At 40.5% G+C, this 16685-nt stretch overlaps 1 protein-coding gene across 2 annotated transcripts in view; it reads right to left on the bottom strand.

The window, feature by feature from the left end:
* The window catches only part of LOC147032082 (nidogen-2-like), a 269860-nt gene that overhangs the window by 191952 nt on the left and 61223 nt on the right, over positions 1–16685 (bottom strand). For both annotated transcript variants that reach the window (XM_085869381.1, XM_085869380.1), the window contains exons 2-3: positions 5688–6002; positions 5364–5593 (exon numbers count right to left, since the gene is read on the bottom strand). In XM_085869381.1, coding sequence (XP_085725507.1) covers positions 5364–5593; positions 5688–6002 — 545 coding nt within the window. The remainder of the gene's footprint in view (positions 1–5363; positions 5594–5687; positions 6003–16685) is intronic.

Here is a 16685-nt window from a genome sequence, read left to right as displayed (position 1 = left end):
AAATATCTGGAATCTGAGAAAGGCATTCCAGCAGCGTGAGCCATGGGTACAGATGGGAATGCTAAACAGGCCAACTCATTGTTTTGCCATTAGTTGTATTGAATAAGGAAAACTTTTTTTTTAAACATTTACCTCTTCATCAAACTTTGAAAGGAATATTGAAGCATTGATAATTCTTCGTAGAGATGATAATAGATGAGTCATGTTGAAGTGAACAGATTCATTCTGCAGACCATTTACTTGAATGAATATCGTTATGAGCTTGGGAGTTTGGTGTTACCAATTAAGCTTTTTTCAATAAATTTTCAACAAATCTTTGTCATGAGATTATGTCCTCTGCTCTGTGCCGCGAGGATGAGGTGAGCAGCCATGTTTAATGATTTTACATTTGGAATTTTACGTTTATAGAAGTGTAAGTCTTAAACTTTTCGTGATTGTACATTTGTCATGTGTGAGTAACTGACATTCCAGGAGAGCGAGCTTGTTATTACCTCACTGACGCAAGTCAATAGTTCATGGCCAAGAGCAGAAGTATGTCTTGAGACAAGAAGAACAACAGAAGTTATTAAAAATATAAACATATAATCTGCTTCTAAGTTATTAGTGAGTGATGGAGGTGGATGTTGCAACATTAAAGAGTGGGGGAGGAAGCAACTGACATGGGCCCCACCTGTAATGAGGCTGAATTGCAGGAGAATGGTACATCACCTAATATGGTAAAAAAAAAAAAAACAGGCAAAGATCGCATGAAAAACGGTTGATGAGGAGTTCCAACTTTGTAGAAAGGCCATCCAACAGGGAGAAAAAAGGCCATGCCTATAGCATAGAACAGGAGAGAGGGATGAAAGGGAGAGTCACTGTAGCTGGACGAATAAGGAGTCTAGCGGTTCCATCCTAACTATCCGAGTTCATCGAGTGGAAGTCGGCCAGCTTCAGGCAAGATGTCACATCCCATCGATGGCCGGAATTCAATGAGTGGCCACTTCTGAGAGACTGTCTTCTGAGAGCAGTTTCTTGATGAGAACATGCAGCATTTCTGTGCAGGCTGTGCCTCCAAGTCACCTGTGGACAGCAGCTTGTTTAATATTGATCACTACCTGGATACAGGCAGACTGGTGCTTCATGCAGGAACAACCATGAGATCCAAACCTCTGACTTCTCTCTATCCTGTTCCCTCTCTGCTCCCACACATAGTCAGCAGCTGCTGAGTTATTCATGTGGCCAAATTGAAAAATAGTGGTGCTCCATGAATGAAATTCTTCTCATGTCCGTGTTTGCATTTGTGACTGCTATATGTGTGTAGCAAACCTCCACACAGCATTTTTACTCATATTTCTGATTACTCCAATTGAATGGTTATCGTGTGTGCATTGCTGAATGTTCAAGTTTTAATAAAGTAATTTATTTTCCGATAACTGTTCTCAAGTATCCTTTCTCTGTACACATCTACATGAGAAAGGCTGATCAATGCATTGGGATAAACTTTATGATTGTAATCACAAATGTCAAACCAAGCAATCATTCTTGTGATAGGATCACAGCAAGGTACTCAGTCGGACCACTGGGGGCATTGCATAACCCATGGTGTGATAATAATCATCTAAACACAAAAGTAAATAATTACGAGATATTTCATCATTCTCTAGGATACAGGCTAAACCACACTAAACATAGAATGAAGAACTAGTCTTGCTCATAAAGGATAGTGTCAACCTAAAAGTGCAACAACTTAACAACCCAAACATCAGTTTCACCTTGTTTCCCTTGCGAGTTCGCATACTTTGATCAACGTTGTGTTGATTTTATCCACCATACTAAACATAGCATATTATGTCAAATAAAGTTCTTTGCTCATTAAAAAATTCACAGAAAATATAAGAATGTCATATAGTTTGGAGAGTGGAAGTGAAACCCAAACAATGCTACAAAGGACTAGCATCTATCCATCCATAAGGATCATACTCTGTGCAGAGCATTGGTGCCAATTAAACAGTCTCCTGGGCAAATGGGAAAAAATCTTGGACAGTTCACCACTCCAACACAGGATACCAGCAAGCTGGTGTTCAATGTGCCAACCTCAGAAGGATGATGGGCTGAGTCAAACCCACCTGGCATTAATTCAACAGTCAAGCAAGATTTGAACTCAGGAGTCTGGCATCCCAAGCCCACCACCCCAACCATTAAGCCAACACCAGACATACACGGATTAGCATGCAGACCAATATTACCACAAACATTGCTTTCACCACAACTTTACAAGCATAACTAATGCTCAAAGTACCACACTTTACAGCAGAGGTGAAGTGTATAGAAAACTGTAATAAAGTAGTTCAGGTCTATCATTAGCCTCTGTGACCTGACAAATGCCAATAATGGGTGCTTAAAGGAACATTTTATCTTACTATAATTCACCGTCTGTCCGTCTGTCTGTTCCCAGGTACCGCAAAACAGCTGAACCGATTGCAACCATTTTTTGGGTATGTAATCCTGGGACCTCTTGGAGTAAAATAGGCATAAATAAAATAACATGACCCCCTTGACGGCTTGCGTAGGTAGCGGGTGCTTCGAGTCTATTTAATACGAAAATTTAAGACTACATCGACACTATGCCGTTGCACCAGAGCTGAGACTGTGCATGTACGTTTGTCCCAAATTTGCTGTGCAAAAATTATTTAAAATAATACATGTGGCCACTTTCAGTGAGTTGAGGGACTACCGTGATGTATGACGCACATGTCATGTGGAACAGAGAAATCCTCATGTAAATCCATCACTAAAATATTGCACAACCGTTTTCAACATGATGCTGACATCATGCAACATGAAATCAACATGACGTTGATGTCATGGTCATAAATTATGCCAACATATCACCTCCAAACGAGGATGGCATCCGTGTGACACTAAGGTATGTGAAGACCAAGACTTATGGTCACAAATAAATGAAAGCCTAGCCAACGATCCAGATTTCACCATTATTATGGGCTCATCAGGATGACAAACTGCCAAATCAATGATTTGTGACTGTGCTAAGTTGGTTCAATAAAAATCGAACCCCCAAACTTGCCTGGCTGCTGAGTTTGGATGGGTGACCTGATCTGGGTAGCGTCTCAGTGTTACGATGCGTCTTCAAGTTATCCGTGATGGATTTCATCGTACTCAAGGAAATCTTCTTATATCCCTCTCCTGAACGGTGCTTCTACACCACTTTATGTCTGACCTCTTTGGAAAGCTCCTTGGTCTTCATGTTTGCCTTGTTGGTTGACCAAGTAAGTTGCACCTTAATACTCCTGAAATAAGTGTGGAGGATTGGGGGAGAGGGCTTAATTTTTAAGTTAAACCACTGATTACATACAGGTGAAACCTGTTACACTTATTTTGTAACCTTTTAAGCAAACAATTTGCTCCTGAAGTAAATTATGGTTAATTAGGCAATGGGTTTGAATACTTATGCCACTGAAAATCATCTGATTTTCTCTGTTATTCTAACGTATTCACATTTTATCTGCATTTTTTAAACTTTATCATTTTGTCGCAGCTTGTGAAGACTATTTGAGTGTGATTTCAGCCTATTCATATTCCAAGCCAACATCGACATCGACATCTATACTGGTGCAAAGTACTCGTACATTGTGCATTTGACTCTGGTCCGAAACACTTTGCATTTAAAAAAAAAAAATTATATACATAAACGAGGCTTGTGGAAGAACAGATCACTGCGAACAGATCAGCATGTACCAGACAAAAACAGGATGAAACCATGCATGCATGCGGTGGACAAAATGGATGCAGAGGGAAACTCCAAGGAGGGAAAACTCGAGATTTGGATGTGGGGGGGGTTACGGTAGGGTTTCGGTAGGGTGCAGAGGATTGGAGAGGGCAGAAGAGGTCATTGGATTGGGGATGATCTGAGATGGTGTTGAACAGGTGTCTTCAAGACCCGGAGGGTAGAATGAGATTCAAAAGGATTTGGAAGTTGATTCCACAGGTGAGAAAAGAGAAAAATCAAACATGGCAGAACTAGAGCAACTTTTACGTGAAAAATGGAACAAATGAGTAAAGGTGAGCAGTGATCCAGGATTTATGTAGTTTCACCAAAAGGGGCTTGATGGTGGACCATGTGAGCTATGCAGCAACCTTGGAGAACAAAACGCTGAAGGAGCAGAGGGTGAAAAACCAGAAAGGAAGTGGTAGAAGACAGAGGGACCACCGAACTGTCTGCGATGGTGATGTGATAGACTCATAGACTCAGCTTCAGCATGAGAGATGCCAATTGATCTTGAAGATAATAAATTGTTAAAATTGCTTTTGAAATAAAATGACCATTCTTATCGTATACGGTATTAGTAGATGAAAGAGAAATATAATGTAATGATGGCTGTGGTGTTATTGTAGCAATGTCCCAGTGGAAAGCAATAGCTGGCAAAGCACCTCCATCATCATGGCAGAGAGAAGAAAAAAAAAAGTATATATTTTTGATCATTTTGTGTCATCTTCATTGATTAAGAATACAAAATGATGCCATTATGCTAGTTCTTTAAAGCCAGCCCACCCAGACAACTGCTAAGAACATTGGAAAATCATGACATCAAAACTGCTGAATTACTCCAAAATATTGCCATGGATTATGGCCTTCGGAATAACTAAAACATCAGCAACAACATGAAAAATATGGAAAGGATTGTGGCAGATTGAATCACTATGTCATTGCACAAAAGCGAGTGAATGGTCAAATGGCATAGCTAAATACTATACACCCCTATTATATGGTGTACTGCAACGATGCCATTTCCTGTATTCATTCCCAAAACTCGACCACAAATGAAGTAAACCACAAGGCTAGCCAAAATGAGAACAGTCAAGTGATTATGCTGAATAAGGAAAGCCAGACTACATTAGGCACAGAGGGAGGTGATTGGAAGAATTAGTTGTTGAGTGGAGCTGAAGCAAATTGAGCAGAGTCTAATTCTATAGAGCAACAGAAAGTAACGTTATTGATGTCGCTATATACAGCGAAAGGAAATCTGAATGCTATGAAGTCAAACATAACCAAATGCTCCATATTTAGTTAAAGGCAAAGCAAACACAAGTAAGTTGAATTCACGATTCATATTCAGCCAAATGATGTGTGTCTTATCAAGTTTGGCTTAAGAGTATGGACTTATTACATAGGGCTGTTCAGGTTATTGCGATATGCCTTATCTGGTGTTTGATATAATACAAGTCGTGTGTGTGTGTGTGTGTGTGTGTGTGTGTGTGTGTGTGTGTGTGTGTGTGTGTGTGTGTGTGTGTGTGTGTGTGTGTGTGTGTGTGTGTGTGTGTGTGTGTGTCATATGCTGAGAAAGGAAATCCAGCAGACTTACTCAGTCAGTCGTCGTACAGAAGCCAAGCTTGTGGTGAGTGCATAGGAAAGTCCAGGATTACCATGGTGGATTCCGCTGCAGAAACCTGCACGTGCTGGCAACACAAGGCCTGGCCCAGCCCATCGGCCCTTGGATCGTGAGCCCAGAAACTGCAGGCTTGCGCTGGGATACAGGAAGATGGCAAAGGAGTCGGTGCCATTGGAGGCAAGCACTGCTTGGAAGGTGTTCACCTGTAATGTCAAAAAAGTGAAAGCACACCAGTGTCATTGTTGATTTGTAGCAGTGGTCATTTTTCTTCGATGATTAAAAAAGAGGCAAGTTTACCTTTTCACGCATAGTGGACAAATGCCTGCCAGGAGCAGACGCTCTCATATGCTCCCAGGTAACCACAATCACTGAGCGAGGTGTGAAAGCTGCATGAGGGAAACCTGAGGCCACATGGGCTGCAGTCAATTCTTTAGCTCCCGGTCCCAGGTCTTCACGAAAGAAAACCCGTCCTTGTCTCGTTTTTGGTGGTCCCTCAGTAGTCAGATCAGCGAGGAAAGGCGAGACCAGCGGAAAGTCCGTGGGGAACCCATCATTAATGTAATGACTTTCCGGAGGTAAATGAGACGGAGATATAACACCATTTGTTCCAACCTGAGTGGAAATAATGCACATTGTACGTATCGGAAAAAGCATGGCAAACAACTCATCCAACAGAAACACATAAACTCTGGGGTTTGTTTGCAATGCAATGTCAAAATGCATATTACAAACAATATAAATGGAAGTAAACAATGAAGAGTGATGACACAAATCTGAAGGCACGTGTTGATTTTAATGTTGGTTTATTCAGCCAACTCATGTTAGATATACTCTCTGAACATCTTTCGGCAGATGTAGGTACTCTTCACCCTCTGGAGTGTAATCAAAATAATACACATAAATCTCAAAATTGCTGGAAAACTTTATGGTTGTTTCACCTGTGAGTTTTGTTCTCAACTCAAGTCAAAATTTCAAATTTGTTCTCAAATCACGGATATAGCCCTACACAATCAAATTAATTTATTTATGATTGCTTAAGTTATTGGATACCAGATATCTTGTGCAGCATCTTAGCTTGAATATGTCAGTGTTTATCTTTTTATCTCTATCTAAAAAAACAGGGTCGTTTACTTTTTGGGGATCGAATTTTGGTATCGTTGCCATGGGATTTGAAAACTGCCATAAAAATTTGAAAGTTAAACAAAAGACAAGCTGAATAGCTTTGGGCATCTTCCTGATAAATGATCCTTCCTGGAAGATCACATTCATTTCTTGCAAGTGACATCTTGGCAGAAGAAATCCTTCCAATCTCCCATTAAGATGCAGGATGGCACAATATTTTACTTTCGGGATTTAACTTTCTTACCGATAGCAGGACTAAATCCTTGCAGCAGCTTATACCCTGGAATATACTAGAACTTCATATTCTGCAAGGATACACCAGCATTATCTGTTGTTGGCTGGACTTTCCTCATGAGGTTAGGGATATAACTTGGCAAATCAAAACAAAGGGTGATGCACTCACTAAACAAACAGCAAAAAGGAAATGTTTTTAACTGATAACCACAGGATCACAGAGTAAACCTCCAGAGTGAGATAAACCATTGTTTCGTAACTCAAATTGACATTCCATGCCTTCTTTAACCACTGCTCAACCTCAGAGAGCAACACAGCACCACACACATTGAAGAAGAGAGACAATGACATGTACAGGCATATATATATATATATATATATATATATATATATATATATATATATATATATATATATATATATATATATATATATATATACATACATACAGTATCTCACAAAAGTGAGTACACCCCTCACAAATATGTAAATAATTCAGTGTAACTTTTTAAGCAGCTGTGCTCTAAGCAAAAGCTTAGAGTTGATGACAGAGTAGACATTCTGCAATATGTATGCAGGTACAAAACTGCCATTTCATAAAAAAACAATGTGGCATATTATGAATATTTTTGAAAGAGGAGGCAACAAAAGTGAGTACACCCCTACTATTGTCTGCACAAGAGGTAAGTCAAGCATGGTAAAACAGCTTCCATTTTCATCATTTTCTGCATATTTAAGTCAAAGAGTGTTAAAGGTATAAATATGCACCAAATAATACACACAATGTCCATCGAGCTGCAACCTCCCTGGTATGTTAAAAGTGAAGAAGTGTACTCGATGCAGTAATTGTCTATCTGCTTGCTGAAGAAATAATTGCATAGGAAATACTGTACCAATCACCATTGAGAAAGCAGCATGGCTCCTCATGGTAAAGAGCTCTCAAAAGATGTCAAAGATCGAATCATTGCCCCACATAAAGATGGCCAAGGATACAAGAAGATCAGTGCTTCTTTGAAAGTAGGCCCCAACACCATGGCCAAGGTCATCCAGAGGTTCTCCAAGAAGCGTACAACAATGAGTTGCGCTCGCCAGGGCAGACCAGCAAAGATGACTGCACGTACTGTTCACCAAGTTCAGAATCCAGTCCTCCAAGACAGACGACAAAGTGCCGCCAAGATTGCTGAAGCGATTTCTACAGCTTCTGGCCAGTCTGTTAGTGCACAAACCATACGTCACACACTCCATCGTATGGGCGTCGTCTAAGGTGTAAGCCTCTCCTGAAGCAGAGCCACAAGAAAGCTCGCAAACAGTTTGCTGAAGCACATCAATCCAAGTCCCTGGACTACTGGCAACATGTCCTCTGGTCTGATGAAACAAAGATCAATTTGTTTGGATCTGATGGAGTGCAGCGTGTCTGGCGGCAACCTGGGGAACAGTACCAAGACAAGTGCATTATCCTACTGTCAAGCAAGGTGGTGGTAGTGTCATGATTTGGGGATGCATGAGTGCTGCCAGTACTGGAGAGTTCAAGTTCATTGAGGGAAACATGGATTCTACGATGTACTGTGACATCCTGAAGGAGAAGATGTTACCCTCCCTGCGAAAACTTGGTAGAGGAGCTTATTTCAGCACGAAAACGATTGGAAGCAACGTTCCAAGCAGACAACTGCCTTTCTGAAGAAGTCGAAGGTCAATGTGTTGGAGTGGCCAAGGATGTCACCTGATCTAAATCCAATAGAACACCTGTGGGGCTTCCTGAAATGTAAGGTTGAGGGACGAAAGGTGTCCAACATCACGCAACTTCGAGAAGGCATTGCAGAGGAGTGGAACAGGGTCCCAGTAAAAACATGTGGATCACTGGTCAACTCCATACTGAGTAGAATAGCTGCTGTGCTCAAAAACAATGGTGGACATACAAAATACTGAAAACAATAACGCTTCAATGTGAGAAAGTATATCGGGTACTTTTCACAGATACGCCCAGTATGCCACATCGTTTCCACAGAATAAATGTTTTGGGCCTGTACATGTATGACAGAATGTCTACTCCATCATTTCTTTGAGTCTTGTGTTTATAATACACAGAAGTAAAAAGTTACAACAAAATATGTACATTTTTGTAAAGCGAGCACTCACTTATGTGAGATACTGTACATATATATATATATATATATATATATATATATATATATATATATATATGAATGTATATATGTGTGTGTATATATATATATATATATATATATATATATATATATATATATATATATATATATATATATATATATACATATATATATATATATATATATATATATATATATATATATATATATATATATATATATATATATATATATATATATATACATATATATATACATATATATATATATATATATACATATATATATATATATATATATATATATATATATATATATATATATATATATATATATATATATATATATATATATATATATATATATATATATATATATATATATATATATATATATATATATATATATATATATATATATATATATATATATATATATATATATATATATATATATATATATATATATATATATATATATATATATATATATATATATATATATATATATATATATATATATATATATATATATATATATATATATATATATATATATATATATATATATATATATATATATATATATATATATATATATATATATATATATATATATATATATATATATATATATATATATATATATATATATATATATATATATATATATATATATATATATATATATATATATATATATATATATATATATATATATATATATATATATATATATATATATATATATATATATATATATATATATATATATATATATATATATATATATATATATATATATATATATATATATATATATATATATATATATATATATATATATATATATATATATATATATATATATATATATATATATATATATATATATATATATATATATATATATATATATATATATATATATATATATATATATATATAATGGATCTGGGAACCATTTGCATTCAACATACAGATGTCCCAAAAGTCAGTTATGTCGTTAAGTATGCGTGTAGTCAGATCTCCTTCCTTTTGTCTCGTGGGAGAATCAAAGGCGTGTGTTGCGATTTCTTTTAGTTTGATTGTTACATCTAACAAGCCATCTAAAAACCATCCCATCTGCATGATCCCTCGGCCCATCATGATCCACCACCAACTAGCTGCCTTCTCGCACCCTGACGTGCCAAGGCAGGATCTCACGGTTCCAGTTTCTCATCTTCCACAAACGTTGTAACCCTTTCCCGACGACCTTTGCAACATTGATACTGTTGCTCGACAAGTACGAACCTGCGTGGAAGAGTGGGTGGGGTTTCCCGGCGGTAACCGAAATCCCGCCCAGGAAGGGCGAGTCCATGGGAGCCTGCCAAATTAGGGCAGGGAGGGACGTCTGTTCAAGCGAGCCCCGCCCCGTTGAGGGAGGTCCATAAATTCCCGAGCACTCTCTGAGGTAGAGATGGTTTTTTGGGGGGGTTGCTATGAAGGGGTTGTTACGAAGGATGTTCGGAGCTTTTCGACAGGGTTGTTGTTGTTGAGAGTGCAGTTCTTTTGAAGCAGAGGGTTGAGCAGAAGTTTGTGAAGGTGGCAAACGTGTCTCTGCTGGCACCTAACAAGGAAAGATAAGAGCGACCCTGACCCCCCTCCGTGGACCCCGCTATTCACCACCTGAGCTCCGCCACAAACCACGAGTCCCACACGTGCGACTGGGGACTAAACCAACGACCTTTGTCAGGTGCCGCATCGTGGAGCACCCCCTTCCTCCGACGTTCAGGTACCCAGCTGGACTCTGACCCCCAGCTCCTCTCTCTCTCCTTGGCTGTGAGGGTCCAATAAAGAACTCTGGGTTTATTTTCATTTGTGTGTGTGTGTCTGCGTGTGGGCCCATCTTGAAAGTAGAACTGAATAAGTGTTTTTGGATCATTGTAAATATTCCTTGCTTGCATATTCACGTTCAGACTTGCTTTGTGTCTTCATTTACTGTAAATAAATCATCACAGAAATGTTCCCAGTCCTTTTCCGTCCCTGCTTGCATTGGTCCAGCATGGTTCGGATCTGAGTTTAGACAGGGTTTTATTCCCGATGATCCGTTCACTCCAGCCGGATGGCTTTGGCAGTTTCCGCTCGGCTCCACCCGAACCGGAGTTGGTAGTCAGAAGTTGGAATTCTACCGCAGTCGGTAGAGTGACCTGGTTCAAGCAAGACCTGCTGAGGGCGTGGTTTCCCCGGTCGTCAAAATCGCGTAGTTAATTAGGTAAATTGGTTATAGACAAATAGATCCTATGCTACACGGTTGAGATATTGGCGTCCACGGTCGCTAAGCGACCTGCCGCATCACGGAATTATCCGGAGCGACGGCCTACAATTATGGGGAGTCTGGTGGAGATGACGTAGCTTTCCCCACCTTGTGGTCGTTCTTGCCACCGACCGCCGGCCCGCAACAGTTTGGTAGTCAGGAGTGAGATTCGAAGCCCTCCGCCTCCACAATAAATTTATGGGACACCAAACTCGCAACAGTTTGGTGTCAGGAGCGGGATTCAAACCCCTCCGCCTCCATAGAGAAATGTACATGATTCGGACCAGGGGTGTGCTTGACAACCCCCCCTTTCCCTCCAAATTAAGAGCAGGATTTAAATTTTATTTAATTCTCGGCACGGACCATTGCGGACCAAGATGGACTGATACAGGTGGGTTCGGAATTAACGTTAGAAGAACCCATGGCTCAGGATGACACCTTGCAGGAAGACCCTCCCCTGCAATCAAACCCACAGGTTGCATTGAGGGCAGCAGCGGCGATTCATGAGGCTCCGCCAATGCCACTTGACATGAGCCAGTTGGTGGAAGTACGAGAGAACATGCAAAACATGATGCAAAACATGGAAATATGCAAAACATGGAAAACCGAATAATGTGAATGCCTAAGAAATGAAGGGGAATATGCAAAAGATGGAAGAACACATGGGTTGGAATATGCAAATGCTGAAGGCAGGTCAGGAGGAAATGAAGGCAGAGTTGGTAAAGGTAAAAAGTGAAATGCAGACAATAGATCGAAAAATAGCGTATGGGATCAGTACACCACGTGGGGAAACGACCGAGCCAAGGGGGAGTGTGGATGTTGTTCGGACCGCGATGACGACGGGTCAGATCGAAGGGACGAGCGACGCCGTAATAATTAAGGGAGAAATGTGCAAACTCGAACAGGGGGTGACGTAGATAATAAGGGAAACGCAGGATTTAGAAATAGTAACAGAAATTCAAGAATTGGAAGAGAAAGACGAATTACATAACATTAAAGAGGCGCATTGGGGTTGAGCGGGTGGAATGTTTCGGGACCCAATGTGAGGGTCGGATTAACCTCCCACAGGAATGAGGGGAGACAGTATACTTCCTCGAGGCAGACCGTGATGAGGTGAGTCCGGTAAGGCCGTACGAGGTCGAGCGGGTGCATGGTACGAATGAGTACATGCCGAGCTTGGTATAGAAACCCTATACCGAGGGGGGTATAGAAACCCCAAGATCTTTTGGGCTAACACGAGCCCCCGATGTGAATGTCCCAGAGTGTGTGTCAAAATGTGTGCAGAAGGCGAAGGACATGGAATATGTGAGTCCATGTGAGGAGATGGGACACGGACCGACCCAGACGGGAGACGTGGGTTGTGTAACGGAGGGAACTATTTTGGAAACCGCGCCGGCTTCGCGGGACATCATGTGTGAGGTCCGTACAATGTTTTGCCAACGGCCCAGGCGCGCACGACTCCGTGATCGGGAGCCGGCATCGAAAAGCTTGGCGTTTGGTACGAAAAGACCATGTGGACGGCGAAAATGGCGGCGATTGTGTGAGTTTTGAAAGCACGTGGTCCCATGTGAGCGAGGCTCCACGTGCTGCGGGCAGTGAGTGGACTTCGAGGGATGTGCGAAACGTGTCCCGATGCCGCCGCAGGGGCCGTGTGCGAGTGACGTCGGCAGGGATTGCGCAGCACGAAGGCCAACTGAGAAGCGCACGGCTCACATGGTGGATGGCTCGGAAGCGGACGTGTAATGCGATCGACGGGGCGACGTTACGCTTCCAATTATCACCCGAATGAAGGGGACGAGCGAATTGCAAACCACCGCCCTGGCGATGCAAGGCCTACCGAGCCTTTGCACGAGTACCCGATCCCCGTCCAGGATGTGGCAAACATCCTCGTCATGGGCATAGGAGTACTAATTAGGGGAGGGGTTTAGCGTTAGTTAGACGGCCTCATAGGGCATGAGCACTTCTCCATGGGCCTGGTGAGATCAGTTCGAGGGAATTTTAGTTTAGAATTTGTAAATGGATTGGAGACATGAACAGACATGGAACGCTTAGTGGGGACGTAGATTAGCTACGTAGAGTTAAAGGGAATGTGCATTTGAGTAAGGGATGACGGGGGAGCACGAATTAGTTAGGGGAACGTAGTTAGCGTCAGTGTTGGAGTGAATTAAAAGGAAACATAATGAGTGAATGTGGGTCAGCAGGCCCGAGTGTGGGTGGAGTGAATGTGGAATGCATGGTGTGAATGAATGATTGGGGGGAGGAGTGAATCCCATCCAAGTGAATGCAGGGTTAGTGTAATGTTAGTTAGTGGGTTAGTTAAATTAACCAAACGGATGTCATTTTGTTGTTTGTGGAGCACAAAAGCACAAAACCTTTTTGAAGGGTGCAGGAGTCTATTGACCGGCTTGGAGCATGGCTGTTGAAATGTGCATACTGAGTAGAGGGCACCCCGGGCACTGAAGTAGTCGGCCAGAGTTGGTCATGGGTCCAATCGACCGTGTTAGTGTAATGGGCATGGGCAGCCCTCGGAAACAGGACCCGGAACACCAAAATTCTACGTGGGCATCGAAGGGGACATTGCCAGTGGCATTCCCCACATTCATACGGAGTTGGTAGGCTCGGAGACAGCATCAGCGACCTGCGGGTGCCGTAGTTCGACTTTGGCAGATAGGTATCCCTGCCAATGGAGCCACGCTGCCCAGCCACGAAAATTGTGCAAGGGCACGAGTGAAAATTTGCGGGCCAGGCCCAAATTAATAACAAAAACCAACACAAGCGACCGGAATCATTGTTTCTAGAACCGATAGTTGAAAGAGACAGGCGTGTTGAAAGCCCCGGGGATAGATTAACGTTCAGTAAATGCTAGGATAGATAGGAAATGTGTACCCCTTTGCACCATCCATCCCTTCGCTGTTTGTGGGCCGCTGGACTCACCTTGGAAAAATGCTGAAATCTGAGGGAGTTGTTCTGAGGCTGCATTGGGCCTCGAGACAGATTCACTAGTCTCTTCCTCAATCCCCTCAAAAAGGATCTTAGGGATTGGGGATAGACGGTCAGGACAGGTTAGCCGAACAAAGATGATAAGGGGGCTCGGGACATGTAATTATATAAAAAATAAATAAATAAAATAAATAAAAAGTCGAAATTTCGTTGTTTTTTTGGGGGGGGGGTTGCAAGCAAATGGGGGTGGGTATGAACAAGGACAGGCATAGGTGATAGGTTGGCGGGAGACTGTAGGTTAGGTTACTAGCCCGTTTTCAAACCGGCCTGCGTCACCGCACTCCCTCCACAACCTCACGAGACCAGACCGAGGCTGGCCAGCTTCGTGTGCCAACCTCCTCTTGTACTGCATCTTGCCTGGTCTGTGTTTGCCATGCCATGCCATGCTTTGTCTGCCTTTGCCTTGCCTCCATACCTGCCCATGCCTTTGTTTGCATACCCATGTCACAACCTAAACCATGTGCTCCAGGACCATCGCTGAAAGTGTTTTGCAAGGACTGCCCTGCAGGCAGCCATGTTAGCGGGGACTGCACTAAGCAGCCCGGATATCTCCTTGTTGTTGCATGAAGGCCAGTTCAAATGGACCGGGGACTGCACTGAGCAGCCCGGAGATCTTGTTTCATAAAGGCCAGTTCAAAGGGCCTGTGAGACGGCGTATGGCCCTGCCGTATAAGGGTGAGTTACCTCCAGCAGAAGAAAGAAAAAAAAGAATAATTCAACAACAAACAAGGGACCTTTGAAGGCCTGAAAGACACCTGACCATCCACAAATGTTGCCTTTTCTTTGTTTTCTCTCCTCAAATCACAGGTCCTGGGACCATGGGTAGTGTAAATATTAGGAATGTACATAATTTTAACCCACCTGTTGTTTGTTTGGCGCCAGCAATGTAGTTAAGTTGTCCGAGTGTGTCTGTTAGTTTAGGCCTAAGTCACATTTGCTCTACGGCGAGGATACGGTGGCCGTACGCCCTCTGAATTGACAGAACATGCAGCGGCCGCAGAGTTTCTGAGGTGGCCTCAGGGTGGCCCTACGCCGTATGGCTATATTTTACAGGCGATAGGGTCACCATGGAATTATAGCGCGGAGTTAGAACTTTTTTCATTTCTACGTTCGCCGTAGCAATTCGACAAGCCGAAACAAGAACTGGTAATATATATATATATATATATATATATATATATATATATATATATATATATATATATACATATATATATATATATATACATATATATATATACATATATATATATATATATATATATATATATATATATATATATATATACATATATATATATACATATATATGTATATATATGTATATATATATATATATACATATATATATATATATACATATATATATATACATATATATATATACATATATATATATATACATATATACATATATACATATATATACATATATACATATACATATATATATATATATATATATATACATATATATATATATATACATATATATATATATATATATATATATATATACATATATACATATATATACATATATATATATATATATATACATATATATATATACATATATATATATACATATATATATATATATATATATACATATATATATATATACATATATATATATATACATATATATATATATATATATATACATATATATATATATACATATATATATATATATACATATATATTTCATGAAATACATGTAAAAAAAACAAAAAAATAAGGAGCTGATACTCTAGGTCCCCTGCCATTTGGGTGTTATGAGGAATAGATCTGTATAATATGAAAGCTAAATCTTGAACGTTTTTTGAAATATCTCGTACACAAGCCAAGTTACCGCGTAGGTTGCCATGGCAACGTAATTCAGACAATCACCGCCATCATCTAATGAGGTTGAGAGAATGCCACGAGGAATAGATATTTGCAATATGAAAGCGAAATATTCAATAGGGTTCGAAATATCGCGGACACAAAACTACATGGACGAATGATCGGTTGGTCGAATGGAGCTCATTTTTAATGTTCCCTGTCTCCGACCTTGTCGGAGGGGTGGGCAACAAAAAAACTTGGACACAGGAGGAGGTAATTTGGCTCATCATGCCTATTCTTTATCAAACCCACCTCACCATCCCCACTACCCCCACAAGATTAATATAATCTAGGACAAATGGAAGGTAACAATTCTACATTCAGCAAGGAAACATTTAAAAAAAAAAACAAGAAAAAGAGCAATCAGAGTTTGCAGACCCTCACCAGGACTTCTTTTGAGTGGTATATTTTTTAATCAGTTTTATGGTAAATCCAATATGGCTGCCAAACCATGTGACCTATGACATCATGTGTGAACCTTTTGTTCCTCATAGACAGGTGGTCAAACGTGTAATGTTTCACCTCGATCTGTTCAGCCACTTCAGAGAAGAAGATTTTTTGAAGTTTTTCTTAACAATATGGCTGCCGAATCACGTGACCAATGATGTCATGATTTTTTATTCTGTGG

The sequence above is a fragment of the Eptatretus burgeri genome, chromosome 2 (genome assembly GCF_056783735.1).
Source record: "Eptatretus burgeri isolate ZD-2024b chromosome 2, Ebu_testis_v1, whole genome shotgun sequence".
Taxonomy (NCBI): domain Eukaryota; kingdom Metazoa; phylum Chordata; class Myxini; order Myxiniformes; family Myxinidae; genus Eptatretus; species Eptatretus burgeri.
The sequence above is the reverse complement of the archived record's forward strand: the minus strand, read 5'-3'. Positions and strand labels throughout refer to the sequence as shown.